The 23,476-nt window shown below is 54.6% G+C and overlaps 1 protein-coding gene across 2 annotated transcripts in view; it reads left to right on the forward strand.

The window, feature by feature from the left end:
- The first annotated feature begins 3,536 nt into the window (after positions 1–3,536).
- LOC147377236 (protein-arginine deiminase type-1-like) overlaps positions 3,537–23,476 on the forward strand; it is a 44,618-nt gene continuing 24,678 nt past the window's right edge. For both annotated transcript variants that reach the window (XM_086364198.1, XM_086364206.1), the window contains exon 1: positions 3,537–3,725. In XM_086364198.1, coding sequence (XP_086220324.1) covers positions 3,634–3,725 — 92 coding nt within the window. In that variant the 5' untranslated portion in view covers positions 3,537–3,633. The remainder of the gene's footprint in view (positions 3,726–23,476) is intronic.

Consider the following 23,476-nt stretch of genomic DNA (forward strand, 5'->3'; position numbering starts at 1 on the left):
ACCTTGCCTTTGGCTGACATCGTCAGTGCTGCACCACCCCGGTGTCGGCACGGCCGTCAGGACCACTGTTATCACCACCTTTGCAGGCAGCTCCTTATGCTCCAACCTGCCTTCCTCCTTGTCACGCCTCTGTCCACCCACCCACCCAGCCATCCATCCACCCATCCACCCGTCCATCCATCCACCCATCCATCCATCCATTCACCCACCTATCCATCCATTCACCCACCCATCCATCCATCCATCCACCCACCCACCCATCTATCCACCCATCCACCCACCCACACATCCACCCATCCACCCATCCATCCACCCATCCATCCATCCACCCACCCATCCATTCATCCATCCACCCATTCAACCACCCACCCACCCATCCATCCATCCACCCACCCACCCATCCACCCATCCACCCACCCACCCACCCAACCATCTACCCATCCATCCACCCACCCACCCATCCACCCACCCATCCATCCACCCACCCATCCATCCACCCATCCATCCATCCACCCCCCCACCCACCCATCCATCCATCCACCCACCCATCTACCCATCCATCCACCCACCCACCCATCCACCCACCCACCCATCCACCCATCCACCCATCCACCCACCCACCCACCCAACCATCTACCCATCCATCCACCCACCCACCCATCCACCCACCCATCCATCCACCCACCCATCCATCCACCCATCCATCCATCCACCCACCCACCCACCCATGCATCCATCCACCCACCCATCTACCCATCCATCCACCCACCCACCCATCTACCCACCCATCCATCCACCCACCCACCCACCCACCCACCCACCTATCCATCCATCCACCCACCCGCACATCCACCCATCCATCCACCCATCCATCCATCCACCCACCCATCCATCCATCCATCCATCCACCCACCCACCCATCCACCCATCCATCCACCCACCCACCCATCCACCCAACCATCCATCCATCCACCCACCCATCTACCCATCTATCCACCCACCCATCCATCCATCCACCCACCCACCCATCCATCCACCCAGCCATCCTTCTCTAATGAGAATATCCCCACGTACTCTTCAGGAACCTGCTTTTCACACTCCACACTGCATTACAGATAAAATGGCTCAGATCTTGGTTGATGCGGAGGGGTGAAGGTGAGGGAAACAAAACCATCACATACCCCTGAAGTGCTGCTTTGCCAGGTTCCGTTTCCATGGGGGCAAACCTAGACTCTGCCTGAGTGCCTTTGGGTGGGATGAACTTTGCAGATCCAGAGCATCTGCAATCAGGCATGAGGTTTTCCTGATGGTCCAGGGGTTAATGCAGGGGACCTGGGTTCAATCCCTGGTCAGGAACCTAGATTCTGCATGCCACCGCTAAGATGCTGCACACGGCGACTAAGACTCAGTGCAGCCAAAAGGAGAGGGGAGCGTCTGCAGCCAGGCACTCCGGCCGTGAGAAAGGTCATTCCGGGAAGATCTTGGAAATCACATAAACGTTCATGCCCTTCTTGTGATCCCCATCTCCCTAATCAGGTGGGGATGTGTCCCCCTCCTTCCCCATCAGAATGGCAGCTCCCCGGGCAAGGTGTTTCTCCTCTCTCTGTCTCTCTCTGCCTCTCATCCTCCCACCCTGGCCCTGTGGATGTGGGATGTGCACTCTGTGCAGTGACTTCCTGGAGTGAGAGGACCTGTGGCTTTGAAGGGCGAACCTGTAATTCCTGGGGCAGCTTCCTCCTTGTCAGTGCCCCTGCCCCGCCCATGCCCAGAATGGAGGAAGCGTGTCCTCTGAAGTTAGTTGTCCCCACTCAGGACTTTAACAAATGTCTCACATCTGACAGATCCAACCCCGAACGGCTGATCCCTCGGCCCAACCTACCCACCCCTAGCCCTCTCCATCTCTCTGACAACAACTCTAGCCACCTAGTTACTGAGACCCAAACCACTCCATTTACCCTTGACCCCTCTCTTTCTCTCACATCACCTCCAACCCATCAGCAAACCTCAGCTCCATCTTCAAATGCATTCAAAATTCAGCCACTCCTCACCACCTTCAGAGCTACTGCCGGGACCAAGCCGTCACCGACTCCTGCCTGGATGACGCAGAAGAGCATCGCTACGCTACTTGACGTCACCCACACTTTACTTACGTACCTTTACTTGTCCGAGGCTATAAATGCCATCAGAGCAGCCATGGTGGTCTGTTTTGTTCACAGTTGGGCCGCCATCGCCTAACGGGGTGCCTAGAAAGTAGGTGCTCCACGGATGTTTGTCAAGCGAACCAACGGAATTCCACCACTGCTGAGAACAGGTGGAGCCAGTGCTTGCTGGAGTTGCAAGGAGGGGATTTTCAGAAACAAGCACCCGGCCCACTGCTCTGAGCCCCTTTTCAAGTGTCCTCCCCACAGGCTGGCCGAGGAAGCCGACCTGGGGGGCTCCCACCATCTCTGGAGTCAGCGGGTAAAGGCATCAGCTCACCCCTGGGGATGGTACGGTGTGTGAGTCAGTGGATCTGGCCATGGCTCTAGTGCTGACTTGTGACGTGATCTGCAGCCACGGTTCTCTTCCTGTGAAATGAGGAGACCAGTAATAGTTGCCAGCATTTCTTCTAGTGAATATTAGGCCCTAGGCACTGTGCTAACCTTCCTCCACTTAGCTCGGGTAATCCCCACATCAGTCCAATGGAGCAGGTGCTATGGCTACAACTATGGTCTTACATGTGGAGAAATGGAGCCTTAAAGACGCTGACAAACCTGCCAAGATCGTAGGTTGTTAAGTGGCAGAGCTGGGACTTGAACCCGGACAGTCTGATCACTCTGTGCTTTTGTGCGCTAACTGATTCCTTAACGTATTATTGACCAGAGATGTATTAATAGGTCTTTTGTTGCCCCAGAGTTATTAACTGGAGATGTTTCAGTGTTTACCACAGGCCCTGAAGTGAGGTGCAGTGTGAGTCCCTCAGTCCTGTCCAACTCTGTGACCCCATGGACTGTAGCCCGCCAGGCTCCTCTGTCCCTGGGATTTTCCAGGAAAGAATACTGGAGTGGGTTGCCCTTTCCTTCTCCAGGGGATCTTCCTCACCCAGGGATTGAACCTGGGTCTCCTTCATTGCAGGTGGATTCTTTACCATCGGAGCCACCAGGGAAGCCCACGGGCAATAGTTTCTGGGAAAATCCCCTGGTCAATGAGGTGCTAACTTACGAGATAAGATCTGCAGGCCACTCAGGCAGCACCGGCCCTCAGAAGCCGCTGCCATCGCCTCGTTGCTGTGTGGACTCAGTCGCCGAGAGTCTGAGGATGGAAGCTAAGCTTGGGCAGGGGCGGGGGCTGGGGGCTTGTCTTCTGCTGGCAGCTGAGCTCTGCTCAGCCTCAGCTGAAGCCCCACTTCCCCATTCCCCAGGGAGGCTTTTGGTACCTCCTCCCTGAGCCTCTTGGATTGACAGGCCAAGAGGGATGGCATGGGGCCAGGAGGTGGGGACTGGGCTTGGGCAGGCTCTTCAGGTCAGAGGATGAAATTAAAAGGGAGGAGGAAAGCGCCAGCCTGTCAGAACTCACGCCCCTTCCTGGCAACGAGGTGCCTGGGCGCGGAGCCTGGGAGCAGGGTGCACAGAGGTCAGACGCCAGCGGGTCGGGATGGCCCAGCGCAGTGCTGTGCGGCTGTCCCCGAAGAAGCCCAGCTACGCCGTGTGTGCTGTGGGGGTTGAGACACACCTGGACGTTCACAGGTGAGGGCCGAGGGGTGCCCACCTGGCTGGCAGAGGGCTGGGCGGGGCTGGGGCGCCTGCAGCAGCGGGGTGGCCCCCGGAGGCCGAATCGGGCACCGTGGAGGATGCTGACGAGGGGCCGTTGTGACGGCAGAGCCGGCGGAGCTGCTGCAGCACCAGGAGAGAGAGAGGCTGCAGGTCCCTGCTGGGGCCCTGGCTCCGGCACCGGGGTCCCGTCTCTGGCCTCAAGCCCTTGGGCGAGGGTTCCAGCTCTGAGCCCTGGGGCCACGCTCTGGGGTCTGGGTTCTGCGTTCTGACATCCCAGCGGAACGCATGCGGAGCATCAGAATGAAGTGCTGCTGATTCTGCCCTCCGTTTCTTGCCGACAGCCCCTCTCTCTGAGGCGGAGGGGCGGCGTGTGGCAGCTTGGTCGTTGGAGGCCAGCCAGGACGACTGGGATGAGAGGGGACGAGCTGGGGAAGGAGTGAACGTGTTGGCAAAGGAAAAGGACTGAGAACAGGCCCGGGGTGCATGTTTCAGTGTGCTCATACCGGGAGGCGCTCAGAGGAGCCTGGGGCTTGTGTCTGTAAGAGGGTGATGGGGATGAGGCTGGGGTGCGGGGCCCAGGACTCAGCCCAGTGTGTTGGCGGGGAGGGGGCAATCAAGGCGAGGAGGGTCTGCCTCCCAGAGCAGGTGGGAGCTGGGATCTGGTACAAGCTGGGGTCTGAGCTGGCCTCAGAGGCTGCCCAGAGGCTTCACCTGGCCTCAGGGGGCCCCCGCCCCCGGGGCCTTCCTGCTGCCCCTGCCCTGGCTCTGGGGCGGGGACCTTGGGGGTGCGGGGAGCCAGGGGCCCTGGGGGCCAGGCCTCAGCTCCCAGCTGTCCTGGAGGCCCTGGCCTGGGGTGGTTCTCCAGCATCTGGGCGGCCAGCGGAGACCCCGTTTTCTTCTGCCGTCTTAACACAGTGTTGCCAGACTCGGCAAATGAAAATGCAGGGCACCCAGTTTACATCTCAGGTTTAAAAAATAACTTTTTTTAGTGTATTGCGTGGGACATACTTGTATTTTTAAAAGTAACTGACATTCAGATTTAGCTTGGCGTCCCTCACTCTATCTGGCGACTACGCTTTACCATCAAGAGCGGAGACAGGGTCTCTAGTGAGCCCCGTCTTCCTATTCCACCCCTGCTCTCCTCCCAGGGGACAGCTGCTTCTAGAAGGGAACTGCAGAGACTCAGGCCCTTCTGAGAGCCTCTGACTGGGAGCCAGGAGATGGGAGTTCTGCTTCTGCCTCCGCCGCTGACTTGCTGTCTGGCGTGTGCCAAGCCACAGGCCCTCTCTGGACCCCGGCAGGATGAGCTGAATCCCCTGTTCAGTTCAGGCTGGTGATAAAGCACCCGCACTCGACTTGGACAGACTCAGCTTCTCATTCTAGCTCCGTTGGTGGCTGGGGGGCCCTGGGCAAGCTGCCGCGCTTCTCTGAGCCTCAGTTTCCTCTTCGACAAATGGGGGCACAAGATCACTGATGGTAATGGGTTGTGGGTGCATGTGTGCTCAGTCGGGTCCTTCTCTTTGCCACCCCGTGGACCACAGCCCGCCAGGCTCCTCTGTCCATGGGGTTTCCCAGTCAAGAACACTGGGGCAGGTTGCCATTTGCTGCTCCAGGGGATCGTCCCGACCCAGGGATGGAATCCTGGTCTCTTGCATCTCCTGTAATGGCAGAGGGATTCTGTACCACTGTGCCACCTGGGAAGCACCGGTAGTGTGTTGGGGGAGGGCAATAAATGTGAGCCTGCCTGTGTGGGGCCCTTGCCCTGTGGGAGGGGCCGTGCCACAGCTCTAATGGCTCTGTGGGTCTGCTTTCCTCCCATCATGTCTCAGAGGGTGGAGGAACAGCAGATGGGCTGTGCGGTGGGTACGCGGGGCAATGCGCCTGTAAACCTACTTCAGGCTCACCAAGCCCCCTGGCATCCCCAGGGAGGGCTGCGGCCCTGCTGCGGGCTCAGGGAAGCTGCCTGGTGGTCCGACTCTGCGGGCAGGGGCTGCAGTGGGGCCCTGGTGAGCAGCGTGGGGGACCCGCACCCAGGGTCCTTCAGGAGCCCTCACCCTGGATGTTGATGGGGACTAGCATCGTAGCCGTGAGGGTCTCTGGAAAACAGAAGTTAGTTCTGCAACAAGTTGTTTCCAAAGTAGACCTTGAGAAGAACTTCTGGCCTCTGAGGTCTCTGATAGGTGGGACCCGGCGACGTGGAGTCATCGGAGCCGGGTGGAGGGAGGGGGTTGGCCTGTCTCCTCGGAAGGTTTGAAGAGGCGCCTGGGACTTCCTGGCGGTCCAATGGTTAAGGCTTCCAGCACTGGGGCTGTGGGCTTGAACCCTGGTCCAGGAACGAATATCCCACACGTGGCCAAGAAAAATGGGAGCAGGGGGTCCTGAAGCCCATTCCGGGGCCCTGGCTGGCTAGAGGAAGGGGCTGTACTTGGTGAACTCGGGGCTCTCCCACCCCTGCTGTGGGTGCCCCACCCCAGCTGAGGCTGAGCAAGGGGCCTCTGACTGGCCTTGCTGGTAGAAGGGGGACGCCCCCCGAAGAGAGGAGTGCCAGTCACTTGGGCTGAGGTCCCAGCCCTCCGGAGCCGCTGGAGATGGGCGTGTGGGGGTGACGTCACAGGAAGCGATTAACTCCCCCGTGTGCGCTCCAGACTGGTTATTTGGGGAAACACCTGTTTTGGGATAGTAGTGTGTCCTGGGGGTGCCCCAGGCTGAGAAGCCCTAGAAATAGCATGTGCTACAGACCCTGCCCTCTCAACCTGGCAGGCTGATGACCCCCTGCATCTGGCCAGAGAGCCCGGACCATCTCTGTTTTCCTTGCCTGGAAGCGGTCCCCAGAGGACTTCTGCCAAAAAGGAGGAAATGTGGCCTGAGGAATGCATTAGTGATCCGGCCGGAGTTCCTTGTCTGCCCAGAATCAGAGCCCTGGGCTGGAGACCACGTGAACATTTGTCCCCGGGGATGGAGGGGAAGGCTGGCCGGGTGAGGCTGGGATGCTCTCCTGGAGTTTATTCTAAGCCTCCCCCAGCCCCGCACAAGCCTCAAAGCCAGATAGACTCTTAGACCTGAGATGGCTGGAATTCCAGGAGCCCAGGAAGGGGGGTCTCTTCAGGGCCTCTCAGGTGAGCTGGAGAAAAGACCCAAACCGCTTCTTTCTCTGGGGTTCCCTGCTTTTCAAGAACCCAACATGCCTAAACGGAGTTGTAAAACTCGTGGTCTGTGTATTTCTGATGTTTACACTGAGTAAATTAATGCTTTTAACTTGTGCAGAAGTACCGTGAAGCGTAATTGTTCTCCTCGTGGGGTAATTACAGGCCTGGTGCCCAACACCAGCTCCTGATGACCGACAGGCTCCCGGTGCAGGGCGGGGACCCGGGTTTAAGCTCCAGGGAGAAACCCTCCTCCTCCTCGTTCCATCCTGCAACTGAATCCATTCCTTTATAGGAAGTGATGTTAGCGTTTAGACTGGAGGGTTCTTGGAGGGTATGAGGTTGGGGTCCTCTGCAAGGTCCCTGGAGCCAGCAGAGGCCACACCCAATCTGGATGTGAAATGATGGATTGTGATCCTGGCTTCAGAGAGGGCACCGGTGGTCAGCCACCCCCTGAGCGTCCGGATGCCCTGGCCCCCGGCTCCTGCGCCGCCCCCTGTCCTGAGACGGACCTTGGCGGTCTCTCTTCCCTCCCCTCCTCCGCCCCGCAGCCCCTGCCAGGCACCTCCGCGCATGCCCCGCTTCTCCTCCCCGCCATTTGGTCTTGGAACCTCTCCTTGTGCCTGACCGTCTTCTCTTCCGTCTCCTGCTCCCATCACTTCCAACTCCACCTCTCTCTCCTCCCCCGCAGTTCCCAGCTTCCCCTCTCCTTGGGCGGGCAGGGTCTGGCTGTGGACCCTGAGAAAAGACTGGAGAGGCAGGGGACCTGCGGTGGTGGCTCAGCCCCGATGGAGGTGCCTCGACCCCCAGACGCTTCTCCTGTGATGGGTGGTCCTCTGCTTTGCTCGGTCCAGAGACGCTTTCTTTCCCTCTGCTGTGGTTTCTAAGCAGCTGTTCAGCTCCGCCGAGTGGTCCTGATGCTCAGAGGTGTGTGGGGTGTAGGGTGTGGGGCCGGAAGGGACTGGGAAGGCCACACCCAGCCGAGGACCTCAGCCCCGGGAGCCCAGGAGGGGCCTCAGCTATGGGCTGTGGGTGGTGGTGGGGACCCCAAACGCTGCCACCAGGGCCTGGGGCAGGGGAGCTGGGGCCTGCATCTGAGCCCAAGGCCGCCTGAAGCCCTGCCAAGCGCTTCTCCAACACACCTTCTCAACCACCTGCAGGACCCCTCGGCCCCCACCTGGGTCTCCATCACTTTGCTGGGAGCGTGGGCAAAGGGAAGGTCAGGAATTCCTCAGGAGGAGCCTGCCGAGGCTGTGGTCTGCGCCAGGCTGACAGGTGTCGGGGGGAGGAGGCTGGGGCTTCCGGACACAGACGAGGAAGAAGGCTGGACCCCACGCTGACTGGGCCCCGAGGAGGAGGTCCCACTGATGCGGCCGCTTGGTGACCGCTGAGCGCGGGAGGGCTGGCGATGCGTCGTGGTCCTGAGGGCTGTGTGACCTTGGGCCAGTTACTCAGCCTCTCTGGCGCCAGCGTCCTCCCACACTAGAAGGGGAAGATATCGCCTGTGAATTTGGCCCCCTTTTCACAGATGAGAAGCTGCATGATCTGAGGAGCACAGCTGTGCAGTTCCTCTGTAGCAGAAGGGGAGACAGTCTGAGAGGGGAGGAGTGAGCCGTGATTCTGACTTTCCATTCTGGGCTCGTCTCTGAGATGTCCTGGCCTCCAGCCCCTGTTTGCCTCTGCTGGGATGAAAGCTGCCCCCGCCACCTCCAACCTCCATCCCTGGGCCGGCAGGGGTTCCAGAGGAGGAAGGCCTGGCCCAGGCCCTCCATGCAGGCTCCCTGGGTGTGGCCTTGGCTGAGCAATGCCAGGGCGTCAGGTCCCTCTGGAAAGGAAAGAAAGAGGGGCATGATGCAGCTGCTCCTGGGGTGGTTCTGCACGCAGGGGGCGATCCCAGCCTGTAACAGGGCGTCCGCGGGCCTCATCATCCCCCTCCCCACCGTGTCAGCCACAGCCAACACCTGGGCAGGACCAAAGAGAAAGCCACACGGGGCTCTGAGCCGTCTGCGGTCCCTTAGACATTTCGAGACAGCTGCTCCTTGTCCAGCTCTGTGCTGTGCTGAGGCGCTTAGAGATGAGACAATCTATGCCCACCCCTGAGGGGCTCCCACCTTACTCTGGGGGCTAAGAGAGCCTTCAGGATGTGGACGCTCACCGCTGAATCGCTCACCTGGTTTCTGGCCAGGCTGGAGAGTGAAGGGGGTGCCAGGATCCTCTTCCGCCAGGTCTGCCTGCTGCCCAGGCCTCTGGAGACAGTATGACATGATGATGGCAGGGCCTTCAGTCACAGTGCGTACGGCACTCTCTCAGTCAAGTCTCACACGAGCTTATGCGGTGACGACTCCTGAGATCCCTGTTTTGCAAAGACGGAGACACAGAGTGGTCAAGAGGCTTGCCCAGAGTCACACAGCCCGCCCATTACTGGGGAATCCTCTGTGTGGTTGGGTTTCCGCAGGGGTGGTGGGCGCAGGGCAGAGAATGAGCTTTGGGGTCAGACCCGGGTGAGGTCAAACCTCAGGTCCTGCCCATGTGTGGCCTCCTGTGACTTTCATGCTATGCTATGCTAAGTCACTTCAGTCGTGTCCGACTCTGTGCGACCCCATGGATGGCAGCCCACCAGGCTCCCCCGTCCCTGGGATTCTCCAGGCAAGAACACTGGAGTGGGTTGCCATTCCCTTCTCCAATGCATGAAAGTGAAAAGTGAAAGTGAAGTCGCTCAGTCGTGTCCGACTCTTAGAGACCCCGTGGATTGCAGCCTAATAGGCTCCTCGGTCCATGGGATTTTCCAAGCAAGAGTACTGGAGTGGGGTGCCATTGCCTTCTCCGTGACTTTCATATCACCTGTAAAATGAGAAGCCTGGTAACTGCCCTGCTCAGCAGGCAGGGGCCTCAGGGATGGAATCAGAACAGAGCGAGAGCACGTTGGAGACCGTGCTGTCCCTGCCCTGGGCGGGTCCCGTGAGGCCAGGGTGATTCATCTCTGCTCTCCTGTGCCCAGGGTGGCCCCTGCCACAGCAGGCGCTCGGGAAATTCGTGTTGAGGCGGAGCAGCCGGCGGCAGCGACAAGACTCATGAACTCCTGGGGGAGCTGTGTCCTTTAGGGCTGGCTGCCTCCGGGGACTGCTGGCCACATCAGGTCTCGCCCCCCAGCAGGGGGGACCCCAGAGCTGACCGTGTCAGAGAGGACTTGTCGAGTCTAGTCCAGGACACCTGGATGGTGGCCCTTCCCGGGCAGGCAGGTGGCTGATCAGGTGTGAAGGGGAAGCCACAGGCTTGGCCAGTCTGTTCTGCCCAAGGGCTGCCTACCAGCTTGCTCCTCAGTCTTTCTATCCAGTCACATTAGTCCCCTTTCCACCCTGGCCTCTCCCCAGCACAGTGTCGTGGTCAAGCCTCCGCACACCCTGGTTCTCTGCTGCCGGCCCATACCCTTTCCCCCAGCTGAAGGCTGGGTCAGCACCAGTGTGCCCTCCCCGCCCAGACCCTCGGCTGGGCAGAGGGCCCCCTGACCCTGGGGTCATCCCCAGATGCTGGTGTGGTCCAAGAATGGAGTGTGGACAGCATGGGAGCGGCCCCATGCCTGCCCTGTTTCTCCTCTCCCCAGGGACCAGGCAGTCAGCTTCCGAGTAGCTGAGATGAAGTGTGCCTGTGGCGCCCCGGGAGGAGGAAGCTTCTGGGTGCAGGTTGCAGCCAGGCAAAAGGAAAGACTTCCTAATTCTTTCTCTGAACTGTCAAAGTACCAAAGGGTGTGAGGTAGTGAGCTCCCTGTCACAGGAAGTGTTTGAGCACAGAGTTCTGCAGTGGGCAGGGAGCTGGCCAGGATGACCTCTGGGACCCTTCTCTGACCCAAGGACTGTGAAGACACTCCAGAGTCTCATTGTTTTAAGGGTAAAAAGGGGCCAGAAGGTCATGCCACCCTGCTGGTTGGCACTGACTTCACCCCTGCAAAGTTGGGGTGCATGGAGGGGGAGGAGGGCACGTGCCCTTCCTGCCTCACTGCCCCACATCCTGTCAGCTCCCCCGGGATCATGTAAAAGAGCTTGTGTGGCAAGGTTTCAACGTTTCCCTTTTTCCTTCCCACATCTTCTCTGGGTATCTCCTTCCTCCAGTCCCTGCCAGGAACACGCTCAGAGCACGCACATGCCTTTTAACGTTGGCTGGGACGGCACGAGAGGGAAGACAAGCCTGCCGCCCCTTCCATTCTTTGCCAGCTGTGTGATCCCAGGAAGGGCACTCAGCCTCGCTGAAAAGATTTCCTCAACTGCTAGACGAGGACAGCAACACGTACCTAAGAGGGTTGTTGTAAAGTGTAGATAAGATCACAGGTGTCAGAAGCTGACGACGTGCCTACCACGGTGTGTGCGTGCTCAGTCATGTCTGACTCTGCACCTCCACGGACCGTATCCCAGCAGTCTCCTCCATCCATGGGGTTTTCTGGGAAGAATATTGTAGTTAGTTGCCATTTCCTCCTCCAGGGGATCCTCCTGACCCAGGGATCGAGCCCACGTCCCTCGCATTTCCTGCATTGGCGGGAGGGCTCTTTACCATTGCTCCACCTGGGAAGCCCCCTGGCACATACTAAGTGCTTGAAAATGCCACCCTGGTATTACCCTACCCAATATCGCCTGTGAAACGTGCTGTCCTTACACCTGACCAGGTGGGTGGGCACGGATGTAGTTAAAGCAAGTGAGCCAGGCTGGAATGACCGGTTGCTTTGGATCCCTTCCCCATCCTCTGTGCCTCCGTTTGTGAGATCCCTCTAAGAGCTGAGTCCATTCTCCTTGCAGCCTGCTGATTAACCTGTGAACCTGGCCCTACTCCGAGCCGGGGCCCGGGGTGAGGACGAGTCAGGGTGCTGTTCTGGGTGATACAGACTGTGAGGGGCTGCAAGGAGGGTCTGGACGGGGGCTGCAGGGCACCGGGAGGAGACAGGGTCCTGGCCTGACTGGCTTGGGCTGCTGGGGGCTCTGGGAAGAGTTATAGCACCAGCAGCGATGGCAGCAAACGCTTAAGCACCTACTGTATGCCACGCACTTCGGTATAGCTCTCTCCTTTTTAAAACGTTTATTTCTTGGTCACACCACAAGGCATGTGGGATCTTAGTTCTCTGACCAGGTATTGAACCCATGCTCCCTGCTTAGAAGATCGGAGTCTTAACTACTAGACCACCAGGGAAGTCCCATGCCAAGTACTTTAAATGCAGCGTCTAGTTGAATCTGCCCAGCAGCCCTGGGAAGTAGCTCTTTGGATTACATCCATTTTACTAAGGAGGAAAATCGAGGCTCAGAGCAGCTGAGTGACCGAATCCCAGGCCATACGCCTCACACAGCCCACAGTCTGCTCCATGGAAGGGGTGGCATTTGAAGGAGCTCAGTTGGTAAGGAATCTCCTTGCAATGCAAGAGACCTGGGTTTGATCCCTGGGTTGGGAAGATCCCCTGGAGAAGGGAAAGGCTACCCACTCCAGTATTCTGGCCTGGAGAATCCCATGGACTACAGTCCATGGGGCCGCAAAGAGTTGGGCACGACTGAGCAACTTTCATTTCATTTCATTTCGAAGAGTGCAGAAGGCTGCCTCTCCCATCCCCATCCCAGCTGTGAGTTGAAGGGACACGCTCACAGTCTCATCAGCCTGGCAGTGGCGATGACGGTAAAGCTAATGACTGATGACACCCGGGAGACTGGGTGCCTCCGGCATGGTAATGACCAAGTCGGGGTTTGGTCCGGTCCAGGGGCTGCACTGGGAGACTGGACCACACAGATGCCGATGAGTTGGTGGGATGTGAGGGTGGGCGGAGGTGGTTCTGGCTCGTGGATCGGGTGAGCCGCAGAGCAGCTGAGGAGCAGCGGAGATGAGTCCCACTGTGGGCGGCCTGCGGCTCACCCATGCCTGCCTGTTCCACCCCCAGAGCGGCCCTTAATGCTCGGCTCCACCCACAGACCCAGGAGTCTGAGAGGCCGGGAAAGGCTCTGAGAGCCAGTCCTGGAGGCCCGGGACAGGGGAGGAGGGGGCACGCCAAGGGAATGAGAATCCAGATGGCCAGGGGCCGGCCTGGCACAGCCTGTAGACGCGGGAGGCAGAGGCCCTCCCCAGAGGGCTGCAAACACACACACACACACATACATGCACACACACACACACACGCACACACACGTGCGCACACGCACGCACATACGCTCGCGCGCACACACGCATGCACACGCACACATACACATGCACACACACACGCACGCACATACACACGCACGCACGCACAAAACAGCTGCAGTCCATGGGGTCGCAGAGAGTTGGACACGACTGAAGTGACCTGGCATGCACGGGTTGACTTACAATGCCGTGTCAGTTTCAGCTGTACAGCAAGGTGGATCAGTTACACATACACTCCTATCCACTCTTTCCTAGATTCCGTTCCCCTACAAGCCATTACAGAGTGCTGAGTAGAGTTCCCCGTGTATACAGTAGGTCCTTATTAGTCATCTATTTTATATATTTGCTGTTGTTGTGTTGCTAAGTTGTGTCCAACTCTTTGCAACCCCATGGACTGTAGCCTGCAAGGCTCCTCTGTCCATGGGATTTCCCAGACAAGAATCCTGGAGTGGGTTGCCATTTCCTTCTCCAGGGGGTCTTCCTGACCCAGGGATTTAATTTGAGTTTCCTGCATTGGTGGATGGATTCTGAGCCTACAGGAGAGCAGTGCTTATATCCCAGTCTTCCAATTTATCCCTTCCCACCCCTTCTTACGTTATTATTATTATGTTCTACCAAGATTCCAAATAAAGGGTAGTGTGCCCAGGGCTGTGACTTAGAAATGTCAACTTTTGCCCAAAGCTGGGGATTGGCTCCAAGGAACCCTGCTTCCCTTGAAAGGGCTGCGTGAGCAGTGACAGTCCCCAGGCTCTCCATGGAGCTGGAAACCCTTCTGCAGTCAGCTAGACACACTGGGCTCCTGCTGACTTGCTCTTAGGGTGTGTGAGCAGGGGCCCTGGGGCTGGATCGATTGAATTCAAATTCATGCTCAACCAACCTGCCAGCTGGGCGGTCCAGGGAAAGCCATTCGTCAATGAACCACTTGGGCCCGCTCCCCAGCACACAGTAAAGCCAGTCTACGACACTGGGCTGTGGCGAAGGAAAGGGCAGGCACAGCAAGGAGTCCAGGAGGCTGGTGCTCGAAAGACCTGAACTCCTGGGTAGTTCAGAGGGAAAGGTTTTTAAAGACAGGGTAATGGAGAGGGGTGCTGGGTGTGTTTTTTCCTAGTTATTTTTTGGATGAAGTCCAGTCGATTTGCAATGTGCTAGTTTCTGCTGTGCAGCAAAGTGATTCAGTTATACATGAATACACATTCTTTTCCATTATGGTTTATCATAGAGTATTTTTTAAATTGATTAATTAATTTGGCTGCCCGGGGTCTTAGCGGCATTGCTTCATGCAGGATCTTCCCTTGTGGCACGTGGACTCTCCAGCTGTGGTGCTGTGCATGTGGGATCTTAGTTCCCTGACCAAGGACCAAACTCAAGTCCCCTGCATCGCAAGGCGGGTTCTTAATCTCTGGACGGCCAGGGGCGTGCTTATCATAGGATACTGAAGGTGGCTCCCTGTGCTGTCCACTGAGGCCTTGCTGTTTGTTTTATCTGTAACGAGCCCTCCCCCGGCCCCTCCCCGTAGGCGACCACCAGCCCATTCCCTGTGTCTGCGACTCTCTCTGTTCCAGAGGCAGGTTCATTTGTGTTGTAATTTAGATTCCACATGCAAGTGATACCACACGGTATTTCTCTTTCCGACTTACTTCACTTGGAATGATAATCTCTAGTTTCACCATATTGCTGCAGAAGGCGTCATTTCATTCTTTTTGTGGCTGTGCATGCTCAGTCGTTCAGTTGTGTCCAACTCTTTGACACCCCACGGACTGCAGCTCGCCAGGCTCCTCTGTCCATGGGATTCTGCAGGCAAGAATACCAGAGTGGGTCTCCATGCCCTCCTCCAGGGGACCTTCCCGACCCAGGGATGGAGCCCGTGTCTCCTGTGTCTCCTGCATTGCAGGACTGCTCTTTACCACTTGTGCCACCTGGGAAGCTCCTCTTTCATGGCTGAGTAGTATTCTGTTGTGCATATGCACCGCATCTTCTTTATCCATTCATCTGTTGATGGCCATTCAAGTTGTTCTCACGTCTTGGCCATCGTGACCAGCGCTGCTGTGAAGACAGGGATGCACGTGTTTCTGAATTGCAGATTTGTCCAGATGTATGCCGAGCAGTGGCGATGTTGGATCATATGGTAATTTTACTTTTCGTTTTTGTTTGTAGACTTTTTATTTATTTATTCATTTTGGCATATAATTGCTTTGCGATGTTGTACTGGTTTCCGCTGGACATCGAGGTGAAGCAGCTGTGTGTGTACACACATCCCCTCCCTCCAGAGCCTCCCTCCCACCCCTCTAGGTCATCTCAGAGCACAGGCTGAGCTCGCTGAGCTCTGCAGTAGTTTCCCACTTGCTTATTCTGTTGCTAAGTCATGTCTGACTCTTTGAAACCCCATGGACTGCAGCACACCAGGCCTCCCTGTCCTTCACCATCTCCTGGAGTTTGCTCAAATTCATGTCCATGGATCAGTGATGCCATCCAACCATCTCATCCTCTGTCGTCCCCTTCTCCTCCTGCCTTCAATATTTCCCAGTATCAAGGTCTTTTCCAATGAGTCGGCTCTTTGAACCAGGTGACTATAAAGTATTGGAGCTTCAGCTTCAGCATCCGTCCTTCCAGTGAATATTCAGGGTTGATTTCCTACAGGACTAATTGGTTTGATCTCCTTGCAGTCCAAGGGACTCTCAATAGTCTTCAGCAAGACAGTTTAAAGGATCAGTTCTTCAGCACTCAGTATTCTTTATGGTTCAACTCTCACATCTGTACATGACTATTAGAAAAACCATACCTTTGACTAGACAGACCTTTGTTGGTAAAGTGATGTCTCTGCTTTTTGATACACTGCCTAGGTTGGTCATAGCTTTTCCTCCAAGGAGCAAGCATCTTTCAATTTCCTGGCTGCAGTCACCATCCACAGTAATTTTGGGGCCCAAGAAAATAAAATCTGCCACTGTTCCCATTTTTTCCCCATCTATTTGCCATGAAGTGATGGGACCAGATGCCATGATCTTCATTTTTGAATGTTGAGTTTTAAGCCAGCTTTTTCACTCTCCTCTTTCACCCTCATCAAGATGCTCTTTAGTTCCTCTTCACTTTCTGCCGTTAGGGTGATATCATCTGAATATCTGAGGTTGTTGGTATTTCTCCTGGCAATCTTGATTCCAGCTGTGATTCACCCAGCCTGGCGTTTTGCATGATGTACTCTGCATAGAACTTAAATAAACAAGGCGACAAGATGCTGCCTAGGCGTACTCCTTTCCCAATTTTGAATCAGTCCATTGTTCCATGCCTGGTTCTATTGCTTCTTGACCTGCATACAGGTTTCTCAGGAGGCAGGCAAGGTGGTCTGGTATTCCCATCTCTTGAAGAATTTTCCACAGTTTGTTGTGATCCACACAGTCAAAGGCTTTAGCATAGACAATGAACCAGAAGTAGGTATTTTTCTGTAATTTCCTTGCTTTCTTTATGATCCAACGAATGTTGGCAATTTGATCTCTGGTTCCTCTACCTTTTCTAAACCCGGCTTGTTCACCATCAAGTCAGGTAGTGCTGAAGCCTAGCTTGAAGGACATTGAGCATTTCCTTGCTAGCTTGTGAAATGAGCTCCGGTTTGAGCATTCTTTGGCATTGCCTGTCTTTGGGATTGGAATGAATACTGACTTTTTCCAGTCCTGTGGCCACTGCCGAGTTTTCCAAATTTTCTGACACATTGAGTACAGCACTCTAAAACGTCATCTTTTAGGATTTGAAATAGCTCAGCCGGAATTCCATCACCTCCACTAGCTTTGTTCTTAGTGATGCTTCCTAGGGCCTGCTTGGCCTCACGCCTCACTGGCCGTCTATTTCATGGACAGCAGTTTGTGTGTGTAAAAGCTGCTCCCTCAGTGCGCCCCGCCTTCCCCCTCCTCCACTAATGTCCACGTATCCGTTCTCTAAGTCAGCCTCTTTATTCCTGCCCTGCAAACCGGTTCATCTGTACCTTTTTTCTAGATTCCATATTGATGGGTTAATATATAATCATTGTTTTTCTCTTTCTGACTTACTTCACTTGGTATGACAGGCTCTGGGTGCATCCACATCACTACAAGTGACCTGATTTCGTTTCTTATGGCTGTGTAATATTCCGTTGTGTATACGTACCGCATCTTCTTGATCCGTTCATCTGTCGATGAACATCTAGGTTGCTTCCGTGTTCTGGCTATTGTAAATAGTGCTGCAAAGAATCTTGGGGTCCGTGTGTCTTTCTGAGTTATGGTTTCCTCAGGGTATGTGCCCAGTAGTGGGATTGCTGGGTCATACGATAGTTCATTTTTCATCTTTTTAAGGGACCTCCATACTGTTTTCCAAATGCCTGTATCAATTTACACTCACAGCAACAGTTCGCAAGAGGCTTCCCTTTTCACCACAGTCTCTCCAGCATGTCTTGTTTGCAGATTTTTTGATGATGGCCATTCTGACTGGTGTGAGGGGACACTTCACTGTGGTCTTGCTTTGCATTTCTGCAGTAATTAGCTTGTCCAGCATCTTCTCAGGTGCCTATTGGCCATCTGTATTTCTTCTTTGGAGAAATGTCTATCTTAGGTCTTCTCCTCATTTTTCAATTGGGTTGCCTGCTTTTTTCGTTGTTGAGTTTTATGAACTGCTTGCATATTTTGGAAATTAAGCCCTTGTTGGTTGCATCATTTGCAAATATTTTCTCCCGTTCTGCAGGCTGTCTTTTCGTTTTTGTTTATGGGTTCCTTTGCTGTGCAAAAGCTTAAAAGTTTGATTAGGTCCCGTTTGTTCATTTTTGTTTTTATTTCTATTGTCTGGGTTGGGAGATTGACCTAAGAAAACATTGGTACAATTTATATCAGAGAATGTTCGCCTATGATCTCATCTAGGACTTTTATGGTGTCCTGTCTTGTGTCTAAGCCTTTACGCCATCTTGAGTTTCTGCATGAGGTGAGAGGGTGTGCTCTATTTCACTGAAAGGTGTTTAAAGGCAGAGTGAGGGAAAGGGCTGTAGGGTGTGTGATTGCGCACATTCTCGTGATTGGCTGGTGGTGAGGTAATCGGGAGTCAGCCTCATCAGCCTTCTGGGACTACGTGCTGTGGGCAGCATACAATTAACTTCTTCCACCCAGGGTGGGGGGGTTCAGTATCTGCAAAACAGTTCCAGGGTATGGCTCAGAATCCTGTCCATCTCTGTGAGGAGGAAGTAAAGGTCCTTGAGTGTTTGAACGGCCAAGATATTGTTTTGTCTTGTTCAGCTGTTTTCCTTTGCCTCTGCATTTTCTAGATTTCCTGGTTAAGTTTACTCTTTGGAACTCAAGGAAAGCCTAGGAGGCTAACGTTTTATTCCGAGCGAGAGGCAGGTGGAGGATGCGGAGGAGGGCGGGGACGTCTGTTCCGGGGGGGTCCATGGGCTCTGCTTGGTACCATTCCGCGTTCCCGGGTTGTCTCGTCCTCGTCCATCAGACAAGGGCTTCCTGTGCTTCTTGCCCACAAGCAGACCCCGCGCTGGGTGCTGAGATAACCACAGTTTTAGTGAAAGTAGAACGGGAAGTTCCCTGCATTCCAGGGGGAGAAATGGGAGAGACAGTAGGGAAATACCTGCCATAAATGTGGCACCTCAGGTGACAGGCGCCACGGGCTGGAGGCGATGCAGCTGGGGCCTGCGGTTAGGGGGTGTGAGGCCCATGGCGCCACCCGTGAGCCCCCGCCACTGCCTTACACAGGGCAGGCAGGGCACCTTCGGAAAAGAGATGAAGCACCGAGGCCCCGGGGATGCTCCCGGCTGAACATTCCGAATGCAGAGAACCCAAGCGCCAAGGCCTGTGGAGCATCTCCTGTGCTCCCCAACAAGAGACACCACTGCAATGAGAGACGCGTAGCCCCCGCTCGCAGCAACGAGGGAAAAGCCCACCAGCAACAAAGACCCAGCACAGCAGAGACAGTCAAGGACCAGTGCCCGGCACAACTGGAGAAGCGCACGGTCGCCCTGGCGAAAGGTGGAGTCCCTCCAGGGGAGGCTGGAAAACGGCGGCTGTGCAAACGCTCAGCAGCAAAGCAGGACGCCTCCCCAAGGGACCTGATTGTCTTTTTTTTTTTTTTTTTTAAGGAAGTTTACAAGCCTGTTGTCAAACACAGCCATTATTTAAAATTACACTGTATATTGCCTGCCTGTTGAGTTGCTCAGTTGTGTCCGACTCTTTGCAGCCCCATGGACTGTAGCCCACCAGGCTCCTCTGTCCATGGGATTCTCCAGGCAAGAATACTGGAGTGGGTTGCCACTTCCTCCTCCAGGGGATCTTTCTGACCCAGGGATCAAACCCACGTCTCCTCCGTCTCCTGCATTGTCGTGCCAAGTTTCTTCAGTCCTGTCCAACTCTTTTCAACCTTATGGACTGTAGCCCGCCAGGCTTCTCTGTCCATGGGATTCTCCAGGCAAGAATACTGGAGTGGGTTGCCATGCCCTCCTCCAGGGGAGCTTCCTGACCCAGGGATCGAACCCTTGTCTTTTGCGTCTCCTGCATTGGCAGGTGGGTTCTTTATCACTGAGCCACCTGGGAAGCCCCCCACCATTGTTTTAAATACAGTTTATTTAACAGTAATAACAAGAGAAACCACCACCAGGAGAAGCCTGAGCACTGAATGAAGACCTAGCGGAACCAAAAATAAAAAAATCTAAAAAGGTGATGGTAGCGATTCCCCTGGTGGTTCAGTGGTGAAAATTCTGTGCTCCCCATACAGGCGGTAGGTCTGATTCCTGGTCGGGGAACTAAGACCCTGCATGCTGTGAGATGTAGCCAAATTAAAAAAAATCAATCAAAAAATAAACGGGCAGTACTTGAAAAGATAAAAACACTTGACACGCATCTGTTTCCAATATTTCACTGCATCCCACCGTCATCTGTGTTCCACCAGCATTCCCTCTGTCTGCAGGAGAGCGGCACGTAGGGGCCTCTTTTGCATCTCTTTGCAACTCTGGGTTCAATGATGTTGTGATGATAACTTGAAACTGACCTTAGTGGGAGTGTTTACACCAGGGATATTGGCAACGTCTACAAATCAGGACTCCGTTTATTGTTTTATTGATGAAGACAAGGTGAATAACGCAGATTAAACTTGGTGTCTGTAGCTGTTGCGCTGAGATTGACACAAAACCGTGAGGAGGCGCTCGTCCGGGACTTTCCAGTGAAGGGGCAGCGTCTTCATCGTCTCAGTTTCTTCTTCTTCTCGAGCGCAGATGAGAAAACCCATCAGCCTTCACACCACGTGCGTTTGTGACTGTGCATTTAGGACAGCTTTATTAATCGGGGAAAGAATGAGCAGATCAGGTGCAACTCCACGTGTGGAAACGTGATGCAGCTGCAGCCGTCGTAGGCTCCAGTCACGGGTGAGGCATTCTCTAGAGTCAGCGGTCCCGGTGGAGCGAGACTAAACCAGACAAAGCTTTATCTTTAGAGATTTTTAAAAACTATTTCTTTTTTCTTTTTTTTTTTGATGGACAAGGTGCATTTTATTCTCTACAGCAGCTGAGACTGAGAGCCACTGGGGCTGGAATAAAAACTGTTTCTTTTTATTGCTGGCTGTTCTGGGCTTCCTCCAGTTGCAGCGAGCGGGGCTGCCCTCTTGGGGCAGATCAGATCAGATCAGTCGCTCAGTCGTGTCCGACTCTTTGTGACCCCATGAATCACAGGATGCCAGGCCTCCCTGTCCATCACCAACTCCCGGAGTTCACTCAGACTCACGTCCATCAAGTCAGTGATGCCATCAGCCATCTCATCCTCTGTCGTCCCCTTCTCCTCTTGCCCCCAATCCCTCCCAGCATCAGAGTCTTTTCCAATGAGTCAACTCTTCACATGAGGTGGCCAAAGTACTGGAGTTTCAGCTTCAGCATCATTCCTTCCAAAGAAATCCCAGGGCTGATCTCCTCCAGAATGGACTGGTTGGATCTCCTTGCAGTCCAAGGGACTCTCAAGAGTCTTCTCCAACACCACACTTCAAAAGCATCAGTTCTTCGGTGCTCAGCCTTCTTCACAGTCCAACTCTCACATCCATACATGACCACTGGAAAAACCATAGCCTTGACTAGACAAATTTTGTTGGCAAAGTAATGTCTCTGCTTTTGAATATGCTGTCTAGGTTGGTCATAACTTTCCTTCCAAGGAGTAAGCATCTTTTAATTTCATGGCTACAGTCACCATCTGTAGTGATTTTGGAGCCCAGAAAAATGAAGTCTGACACTGTTTCCACTGTTTCTCCATCTATTTCCCATGAAGTGATGGGACCGGCTGCCATGATCTTCGTTTTCTGAATCTTGAGCTTTAAGCCAACTTTTTCACTCTCCACTTTCACTTTCATCAAGAGGCTTTTGAGTTCCTCTTCACTTTCTGCCATAAGGGTGGTGTCATCTGCATATCTGAGGTTATTGATATTTTTCCCAGCAATCTTGATTCCAGCTCATGTTTCTTCCAGTCCGGCATTTCTCATGATGTACTCTGCATGTAAGTTAAATAAACAGGGTGACGATATACAGCCTTGACAAACTCCTTTTCCTATTGGGAACCAGTCTGTTGTTCCATGTCCACTTCTAACTGTTGCTTCCTGACCTGCATACAGGTTTCTCAAGAGGCAGATCAGGTGGTCTGGTATTCCCATCTCTTTCAGAATTTTCCAGAGTTTATTGTGATCCACACAGTCAAAGGCTTTGGCATAGTCAATTAAGCAGAAATAGATGCTTTTCTGGAACTCTCTTGCTTTTTCCATGATCCAGCGGATGTTGGTAATTTGATCTCTGGTTCCTCTGCCTTTTCTAAAACCAGCTTGAACATCAGGAAGTTCACGGTTCACATATTGCTGAAGCCTGGCTTGGAGAATTTTGAGCATTACTTTACTAGTGTGTGAGATGAGTGCAATTGTGCGGTAGTTTGAGCATTCTTTGGCATTGCCTTTCTTTGGGATTGGAATGAAAACTGACCTTTTCCAGTCCTGTGGCCACTGCTGAGTTTTCCAAATTTGCTGGCATATTGAGTGCAGCACTTTCACAGCATCATCTTTCAGGATTTGGAATAGCTCAACTGGAATTCCATCACCTCCACTAGCTTTGTTCACAGTGATGCTTTCTAAGGCCCACTTGATTTCACATTCCAGGATGTCTGGCTCTAGGTCAGTGATCACACCATCGTGATTATCTGGGTCGTGAAGATCTTTTTTGTACAGTTCTTCTGTGTATTCTTGCCATCTCTTCTTAATATCTTCTGCTTCTGTTAGGTCCATACCATTTCTGTCCTTTATCGAGCCCATCTTTGCATGAAATGTTCCTTTGGTATCTCTGATTTTCTTGAAGAGATCCCTAGTCTCTTGGGGCACAGCACGGGCTTAATGGCTTTGAAGCGGCACACGGGATTCTCCCGGGCCGGGAACCAAGCCCGTGGCGCCTGCGTCGGCCCGCAGGCTCTTAACCACTGGACGGCCGGGGCAGCCCCTCGCTCCAGCTTCATCTTTACAGCAAGGAGAATAGTAGCCGCCTTGTGGGCTGTGATGTACATCGGTGCTCCAGACCCTGCGTGGGACCAGGGGTTATTGGAGCCATGACCGTCACCACCACTGTCACCGGGCCCTGTGCTTTGTGGGGACTAAGGGGCCACGCTGGGGATTAGGGAGGCCTGTCTGTTTTCTCCAGGGGAGTTTACATTGGCTGGGTTCTCAGGAGTCCGGGAAAGAATGGAGACAGGAGCTGTATTGAAGGACCCCTCTGGCAGTCGGGTGGACATCTGCACGTGGCCTTGACCTTGGGTGGTGGCCTTGAGGCTGATGGCTCTTGGGGGATGGCGGTGGAGAAGCTTGGCATGTAGTTCCCTTGTCCAGCTCCCCTCTAGAGTGCACTCTACACGGCCAAGGGCCTCACGGAAACCTGGGGCCTCCCCCAGGGACGGCAGAGGGGGCCGCACAGCACAGGGTCACTCAGGGAGCAAGGAAGGACAGGTACGCCCTCGGAGGCCCCGCCGGCTTGGCTTCAGGTGCTCTGCAGCCCGAGTTTGCAGAGCACCCCTCTGGGTCTTTGGTCCAGAAGACCGGCCCCTCTCTGCTGTGGCTGGGAGCAGCTGTGATGTGAGAAGCAGCGTGCAGGCCCAGAAGAGGGGTGCCCCTGCCTGGGGCTGGCACACCAGGGGCTCCACGACCCGCCCTTTCTGGAGCCCTGAGTTCTGGGCTACCAGGTGGCTGTGGGGCGTCAGGGGAACAGGAGAAGTTTGCACTGGGCTCTGGCGTCAGTCAAGCGCTGCACTGCCGGGTAGAGAGGGGCCTGAATGCCCTGGCGGAGTAGGGAAAACTGAGTCCATTCATTGATTCAACAAGTGTTTATGAGAAAGACTACAAGCCGAACACTGTTACAGATTCTGGGCTGCAGCAACGAGCAAAACAGACAAAATTCCGTGCCCTCAGGGACCTGAGCTCCTA

The sequence above is a fragment of the Bos grunniens genome, chromosome 2 (assembly GCF_055505025.1).
Source record: "Bos grunniens cultivar Pamir isolate PY7600 chromosome 2, Bosgru_T2T1.0, whole genome shotgun sequence".
Classification (NCBI taxonomy): Eukaryota; Metazoa; Chordata; class Mammalia; order Artiodactyla; family Bovidae; genus Bos; species Bos grunniens.